General features: G+C 41.9%; 2 protein-coding genes across 18 annotated transcripts in view; one reads left to right on the plus strand and one right to left on the minus strand.

Moving 5' to 3' along the window:
- LOC109481190 (dystrophin-like) overlaps positions 1-21,747 on the plus strand; it is a 204,793-nt gene extending 183,046 nt beyond the window's left edge. For 14 of the 17 annotated variants that reach the window (XM_019783695.1, XM_019783693.1, XM_019783703.1 and 11 more), the window contains 8 exons: positions 1,851-1,919; positions 4,022-4,072; positions 5,614-5,674; positions 7,809-7,900; positions 8,283-8,505; positions 17,324-17,513; positions 18,137-18,268; positions 20,570-21,747. In XM_019783695.1, the coding sequence (XP_019639254.1) occupies positions 1,851-1,919; positions 4,022-4,072; positions 5,614-5,674; positions 7,809-7,900; positions 8,283-8,505; positions 17,324-17,513; positions 18,137-18,268; positions 20,570-20,703 (952 nt within the window). In that variant the 3' untranslated portion in view covers positions 20,704-21,747. Of the gene's footprint in view, positions 1-1,850; positions 1,920-4,021; positions 4,073-5,613; positions 5,675-7,808; positions 7,901-8,282; positions 8,506-17,323; positions 17,514-18,136; positions 18,269-19,740; positions 19,784-20,539 lie in introns of all 17 variants that reach the window. The other 3 variants (XM_019783706.1, XM_019783707.1, XM_019783708.1) reach the window with 3 other exon arrangements.
- LOC109481065 (nucleolar pre-ribosomal-associated protein 1-like) overlaps positions 21,007-25,107 on the minus strand; it is a 28,028-nt gene continuing 23,927 nt past the window's right edge. Inside the window, exons 26-31 of the mRNA XM_019783537.1 lie at positions 24,652-24,812; positions 24,112-24,223; positions 23,437-23,543; positions 23,105-23,248; positions 22,560-22,666; positions 21,007-22,402 (exon numbers count right to left, since the gene is read on the minus strand). Of these exons, the coding sequence (XP_019639096.1) occupies positions 22,192-22,402; positions 22,560-22,666; positions 23,105-23,248; positions 23,437-23,543; positions 24,112-24,223; positions 24,652-24,812 (842 nt within the window). The 3' untranslated portion in view covers positions 21,007-22,191. The remainder of the gene's footprint in view (positions 22,403-22,559; positions 22,667-23,104; positions 23,249-23,436; positions 23,544-24,111; positions 24,224-24,651; positions 24,813-25,107) is intronic.

The raw sequence follows: 25,107 nt of genomic DNA on the forward strand, positions 1-25,107 counted from the left end.
AGTTAACTTCTTAAGGAATCCCTCTAACGGCAGTGGAACCCATCTTAGATCGTAAAATTTGTACTTTTCATATTTAGGTTGAGACATAACTGCCCACAGTTTCCTTGTCTGGGTCATTTGCTTCTGAGAAAGATGTTGTGAAGGCTCCAGTACGTTTCTGTCAGCCCCAAATTGTCAATTTTCCCCTCCACGGGTGGAGATGACTTCCCTCACCCCTGTCTACCCAACCAATTACATTAAGTGTGCTGGTGGGATGGATCTTGTTCGGGGATGGGCCAAGGGTTGTTTGTAACGTATGATACTCCTGCCATAACATTTACAGGGTTACCAGACCAGCAGGTCTCACTCTAAACTACTTGCATTGATTTCCAGTTTCCTAAAGTGGATTCTAAACTTTTGCCAAACTACAGTAAATTGAGTCAAAACAAAAACTTTTGGGATAATCTTTATTGCTTACAAATGGAGACAATTCATTGTAAGAATATCACGTAGAATATTTCATAATACAAACTGAATTAAGCAAATGGATCTCAGTCCCTGATGAAAGATAGTGGACGCAATCTGAAATGTCAATCGCTATATCCAGCATCATTGTATTATGCACTGTTGATAGCTTACATGCTTTTTTGTAAGCCTGAATGCTTAGTAGGAAACCAGTACATGCCATGCATACAAAGTGAAGATACATGTATGTAGGGTCAGGTCCTGATGTATTGTTATGGTGCAAGTGAGACATGACTCGTCGTAAACAGCAATTCTGACAATAATGCCGACCCATGACAGACCATTGGCTGCTGCCATTTTGGCTTCATGCTGAATATTTTATCTCAACCCTCAGGAGAATTCTCACCAGCGTTACCTCATTAAAACTGCAAAGGGAAGGAGAATCCAGAGCAGACATGCTGTCTCACTGGCAATAAAGAAAGACGCCAATTCTCCTCATGCATAATTCATAGCTCCTATTGGTTAATAGTAGGGACTGGAGCGTTGCTCGCTCCTCTAATCAGTGCAAGCCGGCAGGGAAGAGGCATCTGTGAGATCAATCACCCCTGGCGACGGCAATTGTCATTGCCGTAAAACCATCCCGTGCAGGCGCCTCACGTTCGATGCTCGCGGGTGGGTGGGCGTGTGATTAAAATCAATGCCCCACGACCAATGGGGAAGACTGAGGAGGGTATATAACACAGAAATCTTATCCCCCATACCATCGGCCCTCGTGGACCCTCAGACACTAGCATGGGGTTGTACACACCTTGTGTAAGTCTAGAGACATCCTCTTTTTTAACCTTTCTTGACCTTTAATACTTCGTTCTTGCCGACTTCATTCTTCATGAATTTTTTCGTAGTTGACTGGTAGAAATTTTTCGTGCTTCTGTCGATGGAACAAGTCTTAGAGATGTGTGCCATGTGGTTAAGTCATGGTGCTGTTCTCTCACTCCTGGCATGCTTGTATTCTCTCCGCACTCTTTTGTGTTATCAGAAAAACGGATCAAATTCCAGGCACGTGTTCCTTGGTAATCTAATCATGTGTCTCTTATAGTGATTCATGTTACTCTGAGCATACAAAAGATTTACCGCCATATGTACACTGTGATTGCTTTTATGCCAGAAATCACCCCTCAGTTAGTCTGCCTTCTGCAAGAGCTTGGTGACCACCGGGAAATTTAGGCCGCGCTTACGATCCCTCTAACCATACGCTGTGTTTAAGACTGTGTTGGGAATTCGTAGCACGGCGTGAGGAAGGGTTTAGTAAGGGCGCTGTGTTGTGTGATAGATCGTGTCGCGTGAGGTAATCCGTTAGAAATGGTGTTGGAGAAGCTAAGACGTCGCCTGTTTCCCGGTTGTTTCAGGCCGTCGTCCTCGCCGCAGCAGGCTGTTTCTCAGGACATGCATAGCCGGCTGGAGCTGTACGCCAGCAGGTACGTCAACCTTTCATCTACACCTTATCGCAACCTCCTCTAACATTCTAGCGGTCCGGCTGTACATTGTAGTTAAGCATGCAACATATGTTAACTGACACAACCTTATATTTTATATATTACAAAGCCCTCGATGTGAGAAAAACAAAACATTGTGTAGCCTTGATCACAGGACAAAATGTATCACTAAACATGTACCCAAGTTATCAGATACATGTTTGGGAATGTACTTAAATGTCAACGATTAGAATCATGTTGGTAATATGCTTTACTATAAAAGATCTGGGTCAGAATGTGTGCAGAATAATATGCATCGCGAAGGAATGCCCAGAGCTGTGTTTATCACTCAAGCACCCTTCCTGCAAGGTTCAGCCACAATTTCCCGGATTTTATTACCCCCTCCGTCCCCCCATCCCAATTAGTAATCAGGCCAGCCCTCCAGTAGAAGGGTGATCGATTGATTTGTAGGGTGCACAAGATCGGAGTCATGGAGCTCGGGCAGTGTCCAGGGCGGGAAACCTTCTGTGTTCCTCCTGATCTCAGCTGGATGATATTCATCTGAAGGGTCTCCGTTACTGGGACATATTCCTGGGGCTTTTGACGAGCTATCATTCCGTTTTTGCGAACACACTGCCTCCTGACATTCGGTGTAGAATTTGTGGCTGCCGAACGACGAGAGCGTTGTCCCTCCTGAATGCTAATGAGGGAATGATGGAGGTCGTGTTGCAGAGGTCGTGTGGTACACCGTGCATGCTAACTCCGTACGCCGCAGTAACAACATAATTCCGGATAATCCATCACCCAGATTAACTGTAATGAATTGCCCATCAGCCAGCAGACAAACATAGTTATTAATCACCTCCCCTTCATCCTCCTAAAATCCATCCCTCTCCGAACATCAGACAATTGAGTGCGCTTGTGTGGGCAGAATGGCGCAAATCCTGTTAAAACTGCTAACACATTTATCGGGAATAAAAGCCAGCACAATACAATTAGTCATTCACAAGATGACCAAAAGTAATTCCAGTAATGTTGATGTCTGAATCATTCTGTTCCCAGTGGTTTTTCCCTTGGGCATTCCCTAATTCCCTATATGCTCTCTACTGGAACATTGACGTACACTATTCCAGCTGGACTGAACCTCCTCAAAAGAGCAATCTGCCAGAAAAAAACTTCCAAGGAAACTTTCTGAGGATGAAATCAGTGTTGGGATTAATTGTTTGAGTCCTAGTTAATTGAGAAACACGGCAGTTAATCACGGACAGGAGTCAGGGATTTAAGGAAAGATATTGGAGCTCATTGTAAGATCCTCAATGACGCACTCATAATTTACAACATGAGAAGTTCGTGTGACAACAGGTACGTGTATGGAGGATACTTTCTTGTTCAAAATCTTCACTTTATGATCTGTTGGTATTGTTACACCTAATACTTCTCAGTATTGTGAATATTTTATTCATGACCTCTATATGTGATTATTGGGAATTTCATGCATGCATGGGGGATATTGCAAGGACAATATTGAATGGTTTTTGAAATTCCCAGCTTATGTAATGATTTGTTATATTTTGTATAATGCAAACTGACCTGTATGTGTAATTAGATTCATTCATAAAATGGTACAGTGAATATTTGTCATTAGTGGAGTCTTGACATGAAGATTGAGACACAATGTGAAATTGCATGAGGTAGAAAATTGTCATTGTTGGCATGAGCGATGATGGCCCATACGGACTGGTGAGCATATGGTGGTATACATCACCGGGCCACATATAAAATTCAATTACACGCGACTCTGGCGACTGGGGAGCAAGATAAATGCGTTGATCAGCAAGGAGCATGTGACTATCAGACCATTCTCACTTCAGCTGGAGCAGAGCAACCCACGGAGATCTTCAGGACGGTCTGTACGTCACCGTTTCCCTGGTAACCCACGTCTTGTCTTCCCGAGATACGCAAACACAACACGCACACCAACGTTGGGAAGACTTCCATCCTCTGAATAATTGCCACCTATTGATTGCTTCAGGAGTACCCTGCCTGTTGTGGAAGGTGTATTAGGAATATCCTATCTGACCTTTTTTTCTGTATTTGTGTTGCAGGTTGGCTGAAGTAGAACAGAGCATGAACAGTATGAGCAGTTCTTCAGACATGTAAGTGATGATACCAGATTTATATTACATGTTTTATGTGCCTCTAATTCCTATTGTAACCATGAGATTTTATGAACAGGTGTTGTTTTTGTGTAACAGCTCCTTTGGGACTGCCTGTTGTGGAGATGTCCTTGGGACTGAACCAGGCAGTAGTAATTTTAGTGTCCGCTTGCAAAAAGAATGGAAAGAATTTAACTGGCTTCTGTGGAAGACTTGGAACAGAAGCTGAGTATTGATTGTGAGCAGGAAGAATGAGGCTAAGGTCTTAGGGCCATTGGAAAGATCGATGCAAAAATTTGTCATTTAGATGCTCACAGTTTCTTGGGATAGGCATATGGACCATCTCATTATTAGCTATATCTTTAACTTTTAAGCTTTATCTTCCATACCAATGTATGTGTTGTTTTTGTGTTGTTTTGACCATGAAACCATTAATCTTTCATTGCAATGTTGACCTTCAATTTTCTCTTTTATTCGTGGACCAATTATTACTCAATTATTTATATTCCGTGAGTCTGCAAACTTGTACTGGATTTGTCAAATGCCAGCGAAATTAAGAGTTTGTTTCTGATACAAAACAGACTGCAACAGCAGACCATAGGTAATACTAGTTATGGCATAGCCTGAAACTACCACAATCTTTAAGTTCTTCTCTAAAAGGGAAATCATTGATTTTTGATAATGGGATTTCTGGACTTATTGACCTATGTAGTATAATATATTTTACATGTACATGTACATGATAAAAAGCCATGCTAAAGACCTCAAATGCACCATGAAATTTACAGGAACACTTGGAACTGTACCACACTTGCATATATGGCATATTCTTCACTCCCCCCCCTCCCCCAAACTGTACATTCCTGTCAGGTGTGCACCTGTGCATTAACCTGCAGAGATAACTGATTGCCCATCAGCTGTAATCTGCTCCTGACCATTTTCCTGCCTTCCCCTCTTTCATGAAGTGGAGCTCTCCCGTAGTAATGGCCGTTTTTTCTTTGCCAAGGTCATCATGGAAAGCTTGGTTTTATCTGGCTATTTCCGTTATTGCTCCCGTCGGGTAGCACTTCGCAACAGCAGGCCTTTCAATGTGTACAGTAGTGCCCTTGGTGCTTGTGCCATGCTTTGTGAGTGTGCACTTTGGGTGGATGTAGAAATGTACAACTGTACAGGATATGATGGAATACCCTTCTGTTATGGAGTACTATCATGTAACTCCAACTTCACAAAGTTTGGTGATAAAGGAACAAGTAGAAAGGGTTTTATATTGAGATGCTTATATTTGTCAGCAGGGACTAACATTTACTGTTACATCGATGATTCTAATTCCGTAACATTGTAGGGGCTTGTACAAGTTCTGTGTCTTAACTGTATGTTAGCTTTATTTAGACCACACACTTGCATATAAATCATTATCATTTTTACCCTACCAGAGAGCCTGCAAAAGTATCTGTTCTGTAAAAAGAATGATTGAAATAACCATGCTTTTCTATCTCCCTTTTAAAAAAATCTCACCCATGTCTGCCTTGTTGTTACTCCAGGGAGGACGAGCACACACTGATCCAGCAGTATTGCCAGAGTCTGGGAGGAGACTCAGGAGTGGTGAGTCTCTACTTCTTCCCACATTTCTGTCTTGGCACAGATAATACTGGTGTTTGGAAAGGCTAAAATCAATGTTAAGTCCAATAGATTTGAACAGAAAGAACAATGCAGTACTATAGATTGAAACATGGCTTTTCAATTGACATGTGAACATTGGCTGTACATCCAGCAAGAACCCAAAATTGAGCTCAATAACATTTTCCAAATTTCCAGTTATAAATAATCACATCCTAGATGGTGAGTGAGTTAGTGTGATCTGTTCTCAATGTTGTTTTCTACATGTAATTTTATATCTCAGTGTTCATTGTTCAGTCCCTCTAAATCTGTTATTATATTCATTTGCATTTAATAGGACGAGCTTAAGCAACACTACAATGGTTCTAGTATGTGAACCTTTTCCTGAGTTTCCAGTGTCTTATAGTTAAGGGATGTCTCATAGACACTTGTATATTATAAGACAGAAGGTTCTCTGCTCACCACTCAATACCACCTGATATTTGCTATAAAGCTTGGACAGATCCCATTTCCTGTAGAGCAACAGGGGAATATGTCCCTGCCAATACACACAATAGGAACAGACATCCATCCAGTATTCAGGGATGATATCGACCGAGACAAAGACGGATGATCGGATTTGTAGAGCCCGTGGAAATGAAGTGATGCGGCTACGCGATATTGCCGTGTATTCGTCATTGTAAAGGTGGATTTGTGTGAAATGTATCAGGACTGCCACTGACACTTAATAAACAGCATTGGCATCCCCGTATCGTCATAAATCCTCATCTTTGCTAAACCGATATTTGTGATGTACGGTGTGGCTTATCTGTTTTATGAGGAGGAAGTGAGAGTACATCCAATGTACTCCGCAATAACAAGTACATATTATGAAATTGTTTGATGATAATGGAGAACACTGTAATATAAAGGCAGGTGGCCAATAATTTGGGATTATTCACTTTACGATGTATGTCTTTGTTACATACGGTGTAATACGCTAGCAATAATGTAAGAGTCATTTCTCTCCAATCTATAATGTCTTCTTTAGTGCATTGTCATGAATCCAGGCTATGCATGTATATGGGAGTAAGAATCTGGCAACATTTCAGCATACAGTATGCACAAATTAATATGAACTAATAAAATGCGAGAGAAGTACTCAAGCAAGATGAAAATGCATCATCCTGCAAATGATTTGCAAGCACTTTCTCACATTGAAATGTCATTAGGGAGAAAGCCTAACTGGATTAACTGCTGGCTAATGAAATTTGATGAAAATTGCTGTGTAAGAAGGAAGGTCTTTCCACTTTCTGCTTACTGATACAATAACGTTCGTTATGACACTTCCAATGCAGTGATTATAATCTCAATATACTGCACCTGTTACAGTAATTCATTGAAGGATACGCATTCAGCAAGCAAGATTAGTGTGGACTAATTCCAGTGGCAGTTTAGCAAGGATAATTTTAGACTATATAATTTGTAACCACACGGATGAAAGGAGGGGAAACAACTTGCATGTAAAATGTTTTCCGATGGGTTTTAGATTGGCTCCTCTAGTTTTGAGCTGTTATCTGCAGGGAGATAATTCAGGCTGCTTGAAACAAGGTTCACAATTTCTATGTAAAAACCATCATTTGGAACTGTGATGAGACTGGCAGGGGTTCTGTTGAAATCCTGCAGGATAATAATAGAGAGGGGATCTTTATCAACTACCAACTCATTAGGTCTGGTGTAGGGGGCGCGTGGTTATTGCTGCTGAACATGAAAGTAATTGCAGTTGAGGAATCCTTTGGGAGCCAACTACTCATTACATTTACTAAAGAAAGCTTTTCACTAATATGTGTACAGTATGTAGAAGATGAAACTATCGAAAGTCTTAACAGCTTAGAAGCTCATCATACTCACATATTACTAGAGGAGCCTTTCAAAGATGGAATCATAATGATGACTTTGGCATCTTAAACTGAGAAGTACCCACTTGCCCATTTTGCCTTTAATGACCACATCAGAGACTGGCATAAGCAAACTTAATCTACTCTGATATGAACAAACCTCTTTTTTATCATAACACCAAATCCTGTTGAACTGAAGTTTTGGTGTTTTGTAACATTTTCCTCCCTTTTTCCGCCTGCAGCCAAAGAGCCCAGCTCAGATCGTGGTGGCCATTGACCAGGAGCAGCGGGCGGAGCTGGAAGCCATGATCAAGGACCTGGAGGAGGAGAATAGGTGAGCTGTAGATGTAGATGTAGATGTAGAGATACTAGATGTAGAGTGCTTTACATTTTTCAGTAATAGACACCAATCGCTGCTGTAGCCTGTATTTAGAGAAAAAAAGACGATTTCAAACTTCACAGACAAAGACATGGAACTAACAAGATTTTGAACACTAGCTAATTAACTATTCTGTAGTCATGTCTGCAGTCTCTTTAGTATCAATATCATCAGTAAGACCTTACCTAAGACCATAGCTACTCCCGCAACTATTGTTGCATCTGTTGAGAACAGTTTGGACGGTTCTTCAGTAAGACTACATAGTACATGTATCTTATTTAAGTGAGAAGAATAGGGTCAGAAGTAATTAATGGAATGCTGTATTTTTTCCCGGCAGAAATTTACAAATGGAGTACGAGCGGTTGAAAATCCAGAAGCAGCAGCAGCCGTCTCCGCAGGCCGAGCCGAAGTCGGAGGTGAACCGAGACAACGAGCTGATCGCCGAGGCCAAGCTGCTGCGGCAGCACAAGGGTCGGCTGGAGGCGCGCATGCAGATCCTGGAGGACCACAACAGGCAGCTGGAGGCTCAGCTCCAGAGGTTACGGCAACTCCTCGAGCAGGTGAGTTGGAGTCTCTGTCAGGCTAACTTTGCCTGGTTACCAAACCTATTTTAGCTCCTGAGTTTTTATTTTGTGGAGAGGATAAAGACTAACTATCCTAGGAGCCAATTCTGTCAGCGCCTGTGCTGCTGTTCAAGCTACCAGTAACTCAGTTTATGAATACTTGCCTTTTGTGCTTGTGACAGCCAAGAAGAGGATTGTGTAACACATTGGGCTGTCTATACCAACATATAACCTGCAATTCACACACAAAATCTACATGTAGTACTGAAACTTGACAGTTTTGTCAATGGGGAAAAAAACAAAACATTCAGTATTTGAATTGCCTTGCTGAGCAAATGTCAATTGAGACATGTATATCGAATGCTTCTGATGTTACAAGGTGTGTGCCTTTGATGCAATACACACATAGGGCAATCCAATTCCAGCTCGGTGATTTAGCTTAAATCTGATTGATGCCATCCACCTCGTGTCCTCTTCCATACAGGCGTGAATGACTTTCATCACATTATTGCGGATGACATAAGGGATGGTAATGCAATTTCACCGCTTCAGTCACCTAATGGAAATTAAGTTATCCTGTCTCTTTATTCTGTTGATTCACTGATACCTTTCTGAATTAAGCTGATGGACTGCATCATTCTTTTGTTATTGGGGGTGAAAAGTTGATAGAAATATTGCTGGCTTAAAATTCTCTGACGGAATGGCGGCCTTATTTAGATGGTTGCAAAGGACATACACATGTACCAATATTTGTTTTTCATGGCAGCTAGCAAAATAGGAAGACTAATATTTTCAATCAGTAACTTAATATCCTTAGATGGACAGTAGTCATTGTGCTTTAATAGGAGCCGTATACTACAAGAGGAGTATAATAGAAAGAAGACAAGAAAGTTGCAAAGACATGAAGAAAGTTCTCCTGATCTTCAGAAGACTTTGTGATGGAAAACTTTGAGATGTAGAGCCAAGAATAGCCCATGAGAAGAAGGTGTTCCCTGGAGTAAGTATATTTATGAGTAGGCTGAGAACAAAGATAACACAAAGAACTGCCGCTCCACAAGGAGAGGATGATGGACGTAAAGATCAGAGGTAAACCTACAAGGCTATTGGACATGTATGGAATTGCCAAGCAACTCTCTATCTCGGGGCATTATCTTGGCAATTTCCTTCAAAGTCAGGAGATAACGAGAGTAATATGGAAGGGTTCCTGCGAGCTAGATTAAAGGATTAGGTTTTTATGGTAAGTTGACAGCAAACGGAATGAGATTCTGGGAAAGATGCAAACGGATTACCGGTGTGTGAACGAGGTCAGTTTGAGAGAATACATTTGCCTTCAGCCAAATGTCAAGATGAACGTTCATGGAATTTCCTACTCTGACTGGCTCCCAACAGAATGTCAACTGGAGTGAAAGTACAAGTGTACCATTGAAGGTTTTGTCTAGTAAAATGGATGCAGGATAGCCGACTTCCTAAGGCCAGCACTCATATTGAAATGGAAGCTGGGAATAGGATAAACATTTATGCTAGAGGGATGTCTTTATGCTAGTGCGCACTGAAATCTACAATGCGAATCAGAAGCCATAAAAGTTTCTTTGTAATGTTCAGTTTTCACAATGCCTGAAGCAGTGGGAGTATCTCATCTGACGTGTGAAAAGCACCTAGTTAAACCCACAGATGAATGAAAGGTAATCTTCTCTGTAGGGGAGCAGAGATGTTCACAGTACAGATAAGATTTTACTCTCGATTTGGACTTTCCAACGGAGGATAAAGATGCTGAGATGGGATGAGCTGCTTAAAATGTGATACGTTTTTAGGGATCAGTTGAGTGGAGTAGAGTATTCAGGACTGGTGATGATATCATCTGCTTCATTGATAATCCTCTTCATAATGTAAGAGCCATTAATCCAGCCCATCACTATTGTGGAACTTCATTTAATTGAAAACAACTGAAAAGTAGTGGTGGGAATACTTTGAATTGAAAAGCATATTTGAAATGAGTTAAAACTTTCCATTAAATGATTTATCAGTAATCTGTAGGACAGATGTTTTATTTTCAGAAAATTTCTCAAGATTTGTTGTGAGAAAGCTGCAAAGCTTCCCATGTGATGAATCAGGATTATGGGGCTTTTGGAAATGTCATTATCATAAGTCTCCATCTAAAAGTTACATGATAATACAGTACATACATGTATTACTCTTATGGGGATTCACCGGGAATGGATGTGAACATGACAGGAATTGGAAAACAGCCCAAGAAATGAAGTTCACGAGATTCCACAGATGACATCTTCCCTCATATATCACTCGTTCTCCTATCTCCAAAATGCCAAGTGCCAAGCCAGCAGAACGAAATGGAACTCACACAGCACCCGGCTCGCAATCAGGCCGGCAGCAGTGTTGAAATATGCATTAGGAACTTAATCACTCACCACAGCTTGAAGGACAACGCCCACCGATTCTGACTTCTCTGGCTCGCTACACGACATGGACAGAATTTTAAACAGTTTGGAGGATCTTGTTCTTAAAGACAAGTGAGGCCCAAAGTTGTGTTGAATGATGGTAGTGTGATAATGACATTGACATGTGGAAGACCAGAAGCTCGGTGACATACAGCACCCCTGAAGGCCCTTTACTGCTGCTTCCAACACTCATTAAACTTTGATGGCTTATTATCTGTTGATTGTCGCAGAGCTGAGATGTTATCAATTGTGAGTTACCAATAACATAGCCAGGCTGTTTCATACCCTTCATCTGCAACTTACAGCAATTTAAGTCCTGAAAAAAACGAGATAATACTAATGATGATATCCCCAAACTGGTCTCCTCAATATTACCTTGTTGATTATAGCAGACCTAATAAAAAGTAATATATTCCTTAAGAAGAGTCCCCAAATTACAGCCAACCATAACAGCAATAATTCTCCTAAACATATTATTCATAATCTTGGGTCTTCACTTTGCACAAATCAGTAACTCACAAAAGAAGCAAGATGTACTCATCGAAGCTGCTGTTGCAATGTTTGCGTATGTATAACTTGAATATCTGTAAGTGAAATTCTGTTGCTGGGTGACCCTAGAAGGGTTACGCTGTTCACCAAAGGTGACGGGAAGTTTGCAATCTATAAAAGTTTAATGGAGTTAAGAGAAGACAAGGCCATTAGTGGGAGCCATGTTGTCTGGTACGCAGATGTCTGTGCAGCAGGAGGGACTCAGGGCACCTTACCTCTTCACCCTTGTGCAACAGTAGATGGAAACCGATCACCCTCACTGAAACATGGCATCAAAATGTTACAATCATGATTCATACATGCCTGTAAAGCATTACATTACTGCCCCAGTGTTAGCCGTAAGGCCCCGTTTGGATCAGTAATGGTAGGTTCCAGACAGCCACCCCTTTGAATGTTACATGAGTGGATGAGCCCTAACAAGATAAAAGCTCAGATAAAACCTGGTTGAGGCAGAAGGAGACGTTACTGTAGAGAAGCCATCATTAGTCTGCAGGCTCACGCCACTGATTTAAACATGCCGGGATACATGCAACCATCCGCAAAGGTAACATGCACTTTCTGGAACTTGTAGATGTGAAAGATGACTTGTGTAGATATATAGAAGATGAAGATTACCTAAATGTGTGTACCTGTAGCTAAAATGTGTAACCAACCATGCCAAATGTGATCTCTATCCAGTCTGGTGAAACATCATTTGTGTTGGATTTTTATGTCTGATTGTGTAGCAATCTGTTGTACAATATAGAGCAGAAGATGTTCAAGAGAAGGCCATTTTTAAACTGTAAAAGCTTCGTGAAGAAGCTGTATTGTCTTGAGCTCAATGACGTGTTCAGAAGCTAAGGGTTTGATGCATAATGCACAAGCAGATTTCAGTGTTGCCTTTAATAATGATAGATTCTCTGATATTATTTCCAAGTATGGTAGTAAAAATTTTTGGAATTTGATTTTCCACATTCATTTGCAATTATGATAAATCTTTGAATAGGTGGATTGATTGGAGTTCTGGAATAATAGTCACTACAAAATGTATATTGAACAAGGAAAATCGTAGATTTTGTACCTCCGGGTATTGTAATGTATGTTGCAGAATGTTGGGTGCATGTTGGGACTGTTCTTTGAATTAACTAGTGAATTCGCGCGAATACCATTTTTTTCGAAAAGTTTCGAAATGTTTGTAATTGGCTAAATGATGTGTGAAATCACTAATCCCCCCTAGCCGACTGGAGCCCAAAAATAGAAAGGACAGGAGGCATCCCGTGGCGAATCTGGCTGCCCGACCCTCAGCGACCAGCGATAATGTAAACAAACACAGTAACGGGTGTCCGAGACACGAAAAGGAAATACAAATAATCTTACGCCCCAAAACACATATACAATAAAACAAAAAAAAACTGCACCATCTACAGCCCATTAACAGAAGATACACCGAGTCCCGAGAAGGTCTGAGACAGTATACCACGGTATTCCCCGAAAACATCCGAAATTGCGCAAGAGGGCGTTGACCCCTGACCCATTGGCCCACCCGGAAGTTCGCTGGCTGCGACCCGCGCGATCCCACCAGGCACGAGACGTTGATTGACGGCACATGTGGTTCACATCTGAACAGTTTCAAAGAATGCTGACACCCCTCTGTGTGAAAGGTCAGATCAGTGGTCGCGACCTCAATGGTGATTATACATGCAAAGGTCAAAAGCTGAGGCCCGACCAACACTGAAAGGGGTGTCCATCGGCGGTCTAAACGCATCATTTTCACGCACTAAAACACACATACTAAAAAACCAAAACAACGTGCACCATCTACAGCCCAACAGCAAAACGTATACCAAGTCCCAGACATATCCGTCCACCCAAACGCGAGAAACGGGTGCGAACGCAATTTTCGTCTTCCCTCACAAAACCTCCGCGCTCGGGATATACATCCCTACCCGGAGGTAAAAATGGTACAGGGATATGATTCCAATCAGAGCAACATGTATAGATCACAAGGATGTTAGCTGTGAAAGAGGGTTTTATGCTGCTTCGATTTCTCACAGCTTTTGTTGCATATTTATTGAGTTCCTAAAAACCATATTGAACTTTGATATTTTATGGTTACATAACGTCCTTAATATCATTCCATCATCAATGTAGCCAGGCAGCCGAACCATGTCGAGGGAATGTCTTTTCAATATCTTATGCATGCAGTGATATTAACATGTTGTATTTAGGGTCCCTGTGAGTGACATATCCCACTAATGGATGGAAGTGGGCTTGCATGAATAAAACGACTTCGCAGTTGGCAACGTTAAGTGCGCGTCGGGAGACCGTACCGTGTAAACAACAGGAAGAGTTCAAAATGGGGCCGCAACAAGGAGTTACCGTGGTAACAAATTGCTGCAGCTGGGATGAATATTTTAGATGAATAGATATAATCAGTATTCTTGTCACAAGGCTATTTTTGGGCGGTAGTTATATGTTGCCTTGTGTCTTCCTGATGGGTGTGGGCTAGGTTGGCGTTTGCAGATAGATAGACATCTGGGAAATCTGATTTGTAGTGGATCGTTTTGGAAGTAGAGTGCTCATACATCTATGTCTCAATGCACTGCAAAATCCTTTTTACTGCCATTTTAATGGCATACATGTATGAGACATCTTTAACCTTCAGTCTGCTAGAGTAGAAGTTTGGTACAAAATTTGTACTGGACAGAATTAGGCAGTAGGGAGAAGGTTAATCATGAGTACCATGAATACTGTTGAGACGGTTCAAACCATAGCATCTAGCAGCATCTGTGGAACAAAAAGAAATAGGATATTCAAAAATACGTTCACAGTAGTGTTAGAATGTGCATATCTATTACAGATTATTGATGATATTCCGGGTTGGTACCAGTAGTTTTATGTGCAGAAGTTTGATAATGCAACCGCGAAAACATTTTTGTGAGATAGCCTTGCTTGGGTCAGCAGTGTTAATGGAAAGGTATCACAGAAAGAAGTACAATCTGTGTACTGTACACCGATCACACGTCCCGGGCGACCAAACCAAATGGAACTTTTCTCCTAACCATCCATCTTCCCTGTCACTTCTCACTTAGGGAGCAACTTCAGGATATCCCTCCTCCTCACCCAGATCCTGCACATTTCTTTCTTTTGCCTCTTGCTTCAAAATGTCGATGTGTGTGGGCGGAATGTAAAAGCAAAGTAGAGCAGAGACAGGCTTCGTGAGTGTAGTTTTCTGTCTCTGCAGGATACATTGTCAGGTTTAACTTTATGTGGATGAATACTAGTATGTATGCCAATTATCAGTTGGAAAACTGTCTACATTGTCAAGAGCACCTTAAATGTATCCAACCAGCAACTTAAATGTATCCAACCAGCTAAATCGTCAGCATACTAGTTAGAAGAAAAGTGTGATAAGTTGATGATAATTAATGATAAGTTGGTCTGAGACAGAAGTAGGAATATGCCAATTATAAGTTAGAAAACTGTCTGCAAATTTGGAACCAGCGGCTTAAATGTATCCATGTGGAAACAAAACCTGACTGCCTAATTTGTCTGAGCGTAGTTTCAGAAACAGCGTGATTTGTCTTGCGTTCCCAAGTCGCCTCGTTATATTTCTCGTGAATCACTCGACTCAGCGGCAATCCAACTTTTTGGAGCCGAGCCACTTCCTGATTGCAGGCAATAAGGAGAGAAAGTTCCATCAGGCCTGATGAATGTAGCAATCTTCCCCTGGCGCAGGAGCTTGAGAGTGGTTCGGTGAACTTAGCCCGACTTACTGTGCAGAAACATGCCGCAGGGAACTGTGAGAGATGGGCTTTTCATCCTGGGATTGGGAGTCCTGCAGAGTTATATCTCCTGGGAAGATTGGAACATCCAACTTTTTTATGTGTCATTCAACTTTTGAAGGTACTTTTGTAGGAAGATCCTGTTTCGTCTGTGAGGATTTAATTGCTGTCTGGAGGACTTGGTGACAAAGAATTGCCAATTTCAGCATAGGTTCAAGTAGAGATGAGGTCACACTGTTGTAAATCGTACGACGTTGGGCAATCTAAGAAAGTGCTATTGGCTGTAAAACAGAAAGAGCTAAGCCTGTTGACTTTGAGTATCCTATCAAAAGTACAAGGCTGTAAAAACTTTACAAGCCCTTGGATTTCCTTGGAGCTATTTCTTCACGTTTGTTGGATTTTTATTCCCCTCTTGAGGTAGGAAAAGGATTTTCTTGTTGGCAGTCTTCATCCGTATGGTACTTAAGGGAGGGATGGAGCTCAGGAGTGGAGGAGAATTTCACCTCGTAAAACTACAGGAAAGTTTACTGTCAAGTTTTCATTTTGCCCAGGGGTTTTTGACGTTACTTTTACGATGTAATTGGTTGTTGAAGGTGTCTCATTTTGCAATAACTGTTTGGATCAAGGATTTGTCTTGATTGCCAACACTGACATTATAAAATACTAGTACCGGTATTCAGTACTTATGGATTTTACACACTTTAGTGCTGATACATTGTAATATTACTCTCCTATTACGACATGGCGATTTGTAGAGAAAGAAAGGCTGAAATCTACCTGAAATGTCACCAAGCTAAGTCACAGACATGTTGGACATAAAACTGTGTGTTGCCCAGGGCAGTGTGATAAAGTGGTAGGATTCTCTCTAACAGTGCAGAAATGCACGCAGTGCAGGCAGCCTCTCCCATGTGACTCCAACCTGCATTACCAGGCACATACAAAACAGTATAACCATCTGTCAGTGCTCTGGATATCAGTACAGGGATCTACAGAAGACCTAAGTTGTCTGTTGACAAATTGTCTGAATCTGATAACAGAGAAGATGTGGAGACTGCAGACACAAGGCTACACAGATTTAATTTCTTGCTCCTCAGATTTAAAAGATAAGCAGTACTAAATAGAAATATATCAATATCAGAGTCAGAGAGTAAAGTCTGTAGTTATCACAGTTTCAAATTCAAGAAGTGACTAGCACTGACTACACATTTGGCCAGATTCAAGTTGTCCTTGTAGACTCCTATTTTATCTTGTTCTAGGAATCTTTATTTTTTCCAAGAACAATATATCCTCCCAGCTGTTATCTTGTCCTTTAAGTGAGGTTTACTTGAAAATATCTGCAAACCAAGTAACCAAATCAGTGTAGCCTTAAGTGGAAGGACCCACGCAGCGTTCATCCTCCAGGATTATGGGGCAATAACTCAGCAGCTTGGAAATTACGCTCATCCGTCACAGTTCCTCCGGCACACAAATCCCTCCATCGATCAAAGCATCAGGGTGGATCAGTCTGAAGGGCTGGCATCATGTCATGAACTTATGCTATTTTTGTCTCAGGCTTGTGTGGTAAATGCACTGTACCTTTGGAAAGACTGTTATTGAGGGTTTGGAGACAGTGGTCAAAATATGGTTCTCTTCAGTTGCTCTCCTTCAGTCACAAAAGTTCTGCACCTTGATGATCTCTCAATCAGTGACAATGGAGTGAAGTCAAGCATAGAATTTAATGACATTGTAGCAGCATTGCTTATACTCTATGACATCATCAAATGGCATACTCTGTGTTAGAGCTTTACCTTCAGAACAACTTGTCATACATGTACATATTGCATCTACAGGTATTACATCAGGTCCTTTCCATATAGGCATGTTTCATTTTCAATCAGCATCTTTAAGGCAACCTACTGTTCAATTAGCCAGGTTTCCAAACCTATTATAGCTCTAGAGTCCTACATCCTCTCCACAAATTACTATGTTCAATTGACAATAGTAGTCCATCGAAAAAGTTTTTAAACCTGAATGTGATACTGACCAGAGAACTTTTTGTCTGTCCAGCCCCAGAGTGACCGCAGCCCCACGTCCCACACCTCGTCCAGCAGTCACACGCCCAACGAGGTCACCCCGTCGTCCTCGCAGGGGTCACTCCCCGGGAACACCCCGCCATCCCGGGCGCCGCGCTTCCCCACCACCACCAACGGGCTTCCCAATGGGGACGGCGCTGTCAACGGGGCGGCTGACATCAGAGGTGAGAAACTTTACCTTCACTTATATTGGGTGGGCCAGCTACTCTCTCTTCGCAGTCAAGGGCTGAATTGTGAGGAGCTTACAATTATTAGGGTTTTATCGGAAGGGTCTGGAGGGGCTGCCATTCGGCGCTAACTCAGGTGACCTCAATATGACCCCAGGTGCGGCTGTAGGACTGTATACTTGAAAGGTCTCCGACTCTTTTTGATAAGTGTGGTGGGTTCTTTACCATGTGTGGGGTGTGGCTCTCCCAAACACGGGACCTCCATTTAAGTTAGTAATCCTTACAGGGAAGAACTAGACTTCTCCATCTATCCAGCACAGTGGTGTCAAACTTAACCTTAATTTAGTAATCCTTACAAGGAGGAAGAAGACTTCTCCATCTCTCCAACGATACCGGCCTCTTTCTCTCGTGCCAACAACACCTGAGTAGTGTAGGTCCTTAGACTAGCTTGGTGTTGTGTACATGTCGTATATTTGTGCTCCTTGACTTTTTAGAGCTGAAAATTAAGGAATTCATATGATTCAAGTGTTTGTCATCGTGTGAGTGTGAAGTGAGTGAACTTTGTCAGACTTGAACCCGAGTCTTCTGTGTCTAATCTCACTTTTCCCTCCCTCCTCCAGTACAAGGAGCGACGCGCACCCCTCCCCCACTGCGCGACGGACAGCGTCGTCAGCAGACCCCTGAGGAACAGCTGGAGGAGGTCATGCGGGAGGTCAACAGCTCTTTCCCTCCTGACTCCAATCACACACAAGGTAGGCAACATCCCTGAATAGTTTCGTCAGGTTGGTAAGTCACCGAGTGGAGACTTTTTCTTCACAACCAAGTCTTTTATTCAGCCGACATTTCGGTGACCGTCTGTCACTTTCCTCAGGGCAATTCTGACTGGTTCAAATTGCATTGCAGCACAGGTGTCGCTGCTATAGATGTGTAGATTTGTAAATAGTGTACATTTAGGAATGCATCTAAAGCGGCGACACCTGTGCTGCAATGCAATGTGAACCAGTCAGAATTGCCCTGAAGAAGGTGACAGACGGTCGCCAAAACGTCAGCTGAATAAAAGACTTGGTTGTGTAGAAAGAATCTCTTTACTCAAGGTAGGCAACCTTCCAGCTCTGGTGAAGCCTCAGAGATCTGGATTGTGACAAGCCGTGTTGCGACACTGCAGTTCTGCTCGTAACCTTGATTCTCAACTTTTCCAACCATTCTCACAGCACTGCTTGAACATCAGCATCATCATTAGATTTCTTAAAACATTTCTAACCACTGTAGAACATTTTTGACTGCAGAGGGTTTGCACTTTGCATCATTTTTCCACCACATCAAGTGCATCTTAATTCTTACATTGTCTTGCAACTTATCACCATTCGTTCCTTAAGAGTGGTCCCTTCCACCTTGTCATATCTGACATGAAATGTCTGCATGGCCTGCACGTTTCTGTGTTCTATCCATTCTGTGCTGTCCATCTGTGATCTCCAAGCTGCTGTTGGGATAGAAAATCATAATGTCTTGTGATTCGCTGTGTATTTGTTTTTGGTCAGAAAAACAGCAGATTAGAAAATGTTTTGATTTTCTACCCCAGAATCTGCTTGGAGAAAAGTTCACCTGGATGTTTCAACTTCTCCTCTCCTGTTTTCTGTCTTCCACCTCTGCCCCCCTCCCCCTCCACCTAACACAGTGGTTAGCTCTGCGGAGCTGGTCATGACCAAAAGGAATTCCTCCGCTGCCCTGCTTGCCACCTTATGCCTCCTCAGCCTGACATGACAGGTCCTGCATTAACTTGTCTCGTGTGACTTTTCATGGCATGTTGCGTTAGGTCACACCGGTTTGATTTCTTGGTGGGCTACAAAAAATGTTAGATTAGAATGTCAACATGAAAACAGCATTTGAGGAGAAAGTCTCGGAGTCAGAATCCATTTTTCCCCTAGCTGTGTTTAGTACAGTTCAGCCTTTTTGACACAGACTTGGCATTTGTTTTAGCATTAGACAGCAGGCAGAAGGCTAATGAAATTGCTGCTATGACAAGCAATTGTGATTTGGCATCAAACCATACAGCCTTTTCCATCAGTCTTGACTTGATCTCTTCATTTGTGTTACCTGTGTACACTCTACCCACTTTGTTCAACCCTGAGATTTTCTCTCGTTTATTTCCTTATACCATGTGTTGTGTTTGTTCCAGGTTTCATTCATTCATTCATTTCCCATTCTCTGCCTCCCTCTCTCCCAGGTTCCTCCAGTACCAGATACACCTACCGTCTGTAAAAGGCACTGTAGGTGTCCCATTTTATTTTCCTGATTGCTTCATTTACTTGACTGTCTTTCTTCTATCTCCCACCTTCTTCTTCCCTCCCTTGCTCTTCTCTCCTTGTTCCCCTTTGCTCAGTTTTTTGAGACAGATAGAAAACCTCTTCTATCCGGTATCCCTGAAGGGTGGTTGGTTGGTTGAGTGAATTGGGAGAAGGTAACTTCTAACTGCTTGTCCCAAGCACTATCGCACATGGAGGGCTATATACATGTATCTTAGGTCTGGGAACACACTTGCATCTTGACCCACACATTTTGAAACTTTTCTCTACATTTGGCACGTAAGGTTGCAAACCCTCACAATCACATACATTGTCATTATCTTTATCAGTTACAAATTAAGTAGTACAAATGTATTTGTATACAATTGATGATTGTAAGTGTGTGTGTGTATGTTAGTGTGTGTGTGTGTGTGTGTTTGTGTGTGCCTGTGTATACAAATTACGTATAATGTTGTTACCAATTGAAAGTGCAATCAGAAGCCTACCTGCACTTCTCACCCCCGCCTTCCCTCTCCTGCACACTTTCCAATGTTTCCATAGTCCCTTATTTTCTGCACAGTTTTACTGGATAATAGAGTCACTGTTAGTTTGATTTATCCTTGCCTTGTAATCTATTTTAGGTCTTGATTTTTAGTATAATTTATTTTATCCCATTTTTTTTAGTTCCTTATTTTCTTTCTGTTCTGACCAACCCTTTTCCTCCTCTCCTCTCTGTTACAGTAAATGGATTTTCTGCTCGTTGACCCGCAGGGAAAAACACGGTAGGAAACCTCTTCAACATGGCGGGCGACCTGAACAAAGCTGTCGGCAAGCTTGTCACCGTCATGACCGATGAAGAGGGTACAGAGATGGGCGAGAATGGGCACGTCAATAGCCTGTCGTAAAGCGCTTGGGAATTAATAGAAATTAACACAAAAGAGAGAGGTACATGTAAGAATACAGCCATGATCATGAAGAGAGAGAAAATTTAGCAGATGTCCCTGTACTAATTTTGTAAACATGATTGTGTAAGATATGGTCAGAAGATAGAGAGGAATGATGTGATTGTGATTGGAGGAAAAAGAAGAAGAAAAGATGTGTTGTTAAAAAGCGATAGTCCTATTGCTTTTGTACTGGTGACTGAGGCTGTTTTGTATCAAGACCTATCCAGGCTGGCCAGTGCTGCCTCCATCGTAGTCGGCATCATGTTTTTTTTTCTAAATAATTCTTAACGCATTTTGTAGGCTTTCTAGTTTGTAGATGAGCTTGTTTAAAAAGCATACGTGTAGCTGCCAGTAACCTTGTACGATGAAATTCTACTGTTTTACTTGTTCTATGAGACAATTGTGACGCGTGGGTTCTGTGATTGTCCACCCTTCATGTAGCGCGTGTGGACACGAGGTGTCGTAGTCAGAACCTATTTTTTCTAGCCCACACGGAAAGTAATAAAAAAAGGCTATTTTTGTGAAGATAGCAGAGAATGACTTTTTGGACTTGTAAGAAGGGTAAACAACGGAGGATCGAAATTTTTGAGTGCTCAGTAACAGGGTGCTGATGTTTAACCATACACCTCTACCCTACCTACCAGGCTAGCCTCTCCACTGCCTCAATGTAAGCAGATCCCCTCTATGATGTTTATGCCAGCGCCATTGTACACAGTACTTTGTAACTCATGTACACAGTGTATTTATACCAAACCTTTATAAATATTCACTAACTCCTAGGTAGAAAGCTGTTATGTAACAGGCTTTATCTTCGACAATGTTCCCTTCCAGCACAGGAAGGAGCTCACTACAACAGCCACACAAACATGTACAACCTTATGTTAAAGCAATATATATTATTATGTTAATATTCTATTTACTGCTTAATTATTTTATATGATAATATAACTCAATTTAAGTTTATTCACATTAATTGGTTAAGAACTTTCCTTCTCTGATATTTTTTTTACTAGACAGCCACATGTAATTTCCCCTAATGTTTAGCCTTTTGTACCCCTATATTAGTATGGTTCAGTAGATCCCTCAACTTTACCTTATTTTCTATCTTTTGGTACAAATAAAGTATCATGAACATAGACCTGGCAGGAGGTTTTTCTGAGTGTTACATGTGTTTGTGTTGATAGGTAGTTGAGCTTTAGCTTTTTTATGTTAGGTGGAGATTGCACTTTGACAGAATCTCTTGATTCTACCAGTAGTGATCCTGACCAGTGAAAAAGGTCTTTGCTGCAGGTACATCAAAGCTGACATCAAACTTTATCTTAGAAGAAAATTTTTGAGAAAAAGACTACGGTAGTTGAAGTTGAAATACTGGGTTTATGCAAAAGTACCATAGATGTCATTTCCATCTCCAAGGCATTAAAAAAAAACTTGTTTTTTCAAAAAACCTAGTCAGCCTAGGGTTTCTGAGATGGAACTACACACTAACAAAACTTCCTGGGCCAGTTGAGGTGGTATGGTTGTTTGTGTGTGAGCCGTGGCTTCTACCTCTGACAGAACCTCCCTGTCGGAACCAACACGTCTCTCTGTGCCAAGTAGTGTGGACCACAGGCGGTAGAGCAGCTGAATGACCTGACTCAGGGTGCCTGCCTCTCCTTTCCTGCTGGGAATAAAGTTTGTAAATCTCATTAAGCACATTTAAGCAATCCTGGTGGATTTACCTAATTCAGCACTGAGGAAGGGCTATGGCAAAATCATTAAGGCAAGCAAGTATGGGAGCCAAAGTCAAAGATACTACATTGTAGTACTAATCAACTCACCTGATAACAAGTGCATGCAGCCAGGACAGAAGCCCATGTTTCTGACACAAAGACTCGGCAGCCTCCTTGATACAACAGGCTTTCTCCAGCAAGGACATCACCAGGGCCTAGGGGGCAGGGCAACATGGAAGGTATGGAACCAATGACAATTTTTCTCTGGTAGGGCAATCAATGTTCTGAGGAAAATCCCTAGCTATGGGTGCAGCTTTAACTTAAGTCTAAGCACACCCTAAAGGATTGTAATTATTACAATCCTTTAGGGTGTGCTTCACCATGTTAATTGTGGCTTATTGGCTATGCAAAACTGAAAGCTGTTCCGACAGCCCTATGTTCTGACGTAAGGTCAAGGTTGTTGTAACGTAGATTGTCAGAACATAAGGTGTAGAAATGGATGTAATCAAAAGCATCCACAATGTTGTACAAAATAATGTATTTGATGCTCAATAAATGTGCCAAAATGAACATAACCATTACCACACTAGAACCCTGCAACACATGACCTTCACACTATATATCTCACAAGGAGGGGGAGGGGGGTTCCTTACCTTGGAGTGTTCGTCACTCAGAGGAGACTCGTAGAAGGTCAGGGCTATGCTGAAGACCGACTTGCTCTGGTACAGAAGGAAGTCTTGTCTGTCTCTCAGGCCATCAACCAGCAGGGTCAGGATCCAGGAACGCTCTGTCTTAAACTGGACGCAAAAATACAACAACTACATGTAGTCACAGTAAAGATTATTGGATCCAAGACGTGGAACAAGTAATACTGTCTGTATGGCAGTTTAGTCCAAGGAGACTATTGCACCTTCTGTTTTGAACAAGATATGAAAAAAAAATGTACTAGTATATATCAAATTCATTTACAAGTCCTTTCACTCACCTCCATACTTGTGCTGAAGAACAGGATATGGAATTCTGGGATAGCCTTGAGGTCAAGGTCAGGTCGCACCAGTAGGTAGCGGCACACAAGAGGGTACATGTGTTCCTCTGGAAAACAGAGGGTTAAATGGTACAAGAAGGTTCCCTGTATGAAAGTAATACAATTATTCAAAAGACAGTTAAAAATACGAACACCACATTACATCTGGGTGTACATTTTATTCATTTTGGTCTGTTATTTCACAAAAAAAAGAAAATTCTTTACAAACACAACACATACATGTAACATGTTCCAGGGAAAAAAACGTGCATCTAATAATCCTAAATGCCTTGGTTTATTCAAGAAATCAGCTAGCTGACCACTTTTCCTTGAAGTGATGAGGTAAGACAGAAATGTGTTACAAATACTAGACTTCAATTCAAAATCTCCCATCAAACTCAATCTCTAAAGGCTTGTGTTGCCTGTGCGTCCCCTAACATGTCCCTTAGTGCCCTAACATGTCCCGTAGTGCCCTAACATGTCCCTTAGTGCCCTAACATGTCCCGTAGTGCCCTAACATGTCCCGTAGTGCCCTAACATGTCCCATAGTGCCCTAACATGTCCCGTAGTGCCCTAACATGTCCCGTAGTGCCCTAACATGTCCCGTAGTGCCCTAACATGTCCCGTAGTGCCCACCTGGTTGCAGCAGCAGCTGGCTTGTCCTGGCCAGGAACAGTGTGAGGATGTTGGGAACCTGCAGGTTGGGCCGGTGGATCCCATTCTGCAGACACTGCAGCAGGTACAGTAACTGGGAATAGAAGACAGGCAATTTAAGAGATTCTTCATTGACACAAGAAAGAGTACAGGGACTTCTGTATGGTCTCTACAACTAAAGATCTAAGAAAGCTAGTACATGAATTTGTATGAATAAAGTCATCCTACGTACAGAATATACAAATTATTATGTACCGGTATGTGGTAATCTACGTACAGAATATATGTCAGTGGTAACAATAAAGGTTTAACTATTCTCTGACATGTAAGTAATAATACTGCAGGTGTTTTTTGTTGAGTTGATAATTAGTTGATTAGATAATTTGGCAGGGCAGCAGATCTTGGAAAGCGGAGTTAAGCTAACAAGGCTGGACTACAGGCTAAGAATCAGTGCAGTAAGTACATGTGTACAGTAGCTGTAAACAGGAAGGACACAGCAGAAACACAGCAACATGACAGTACCTGTCTCTTCTCTGCAAACCTGGCTCCCTCCAGGTGCTGGTAGAAGAGCGACAGGACATGGTAAGAAGCAGCCCGCATGTCTGCATCATTACTCGCCAACCCAGCCAGCACAAAACCCAGGCAGTGGCTCTCCACAAATCTTCTGCAGTCCACTACAGACTCTGGGGACAGGTGGTAAAAAAATATGGTGAAATAAGGTATTGATAGTGGCAAGGCAGTATCCATTGGCCAGAAGAGTGTCCATTAGCTTTAGTGGCTATGGACACTCTTCTGGCCAATGGATACTGCCTTGCACTGTGTGAACTGATTGGAGATTAATCTGAATAGTTTATTAGATGATTGTGTAACATTCTGTAGGGACAATATGATACAATCCGAGACATTTTTGAATATTGATAAACATGCAAATTGTTTAGGGCTGCATGATGATGTATTCTCTGATTTTAGGAAGGACTT

Source organism: Branchiostoma belcheri, unplaced genomic scaffold, assembly GCF_001625305.1.
Source record: "Branchiostoma belcheri isolate BF01 breed outbred unplaced genomic scaffold, Haploidv18h27 scaffold54, whole genome shotgun sequence".
NCBI classification, from domain to species: domain Eukaryota; kingdom Metazoa; phylum Chordata; class Leptocardii; order Amphioxiformes; family Branchiostomatidae; genus Branchiostoma; species Branchiostoma belcheri.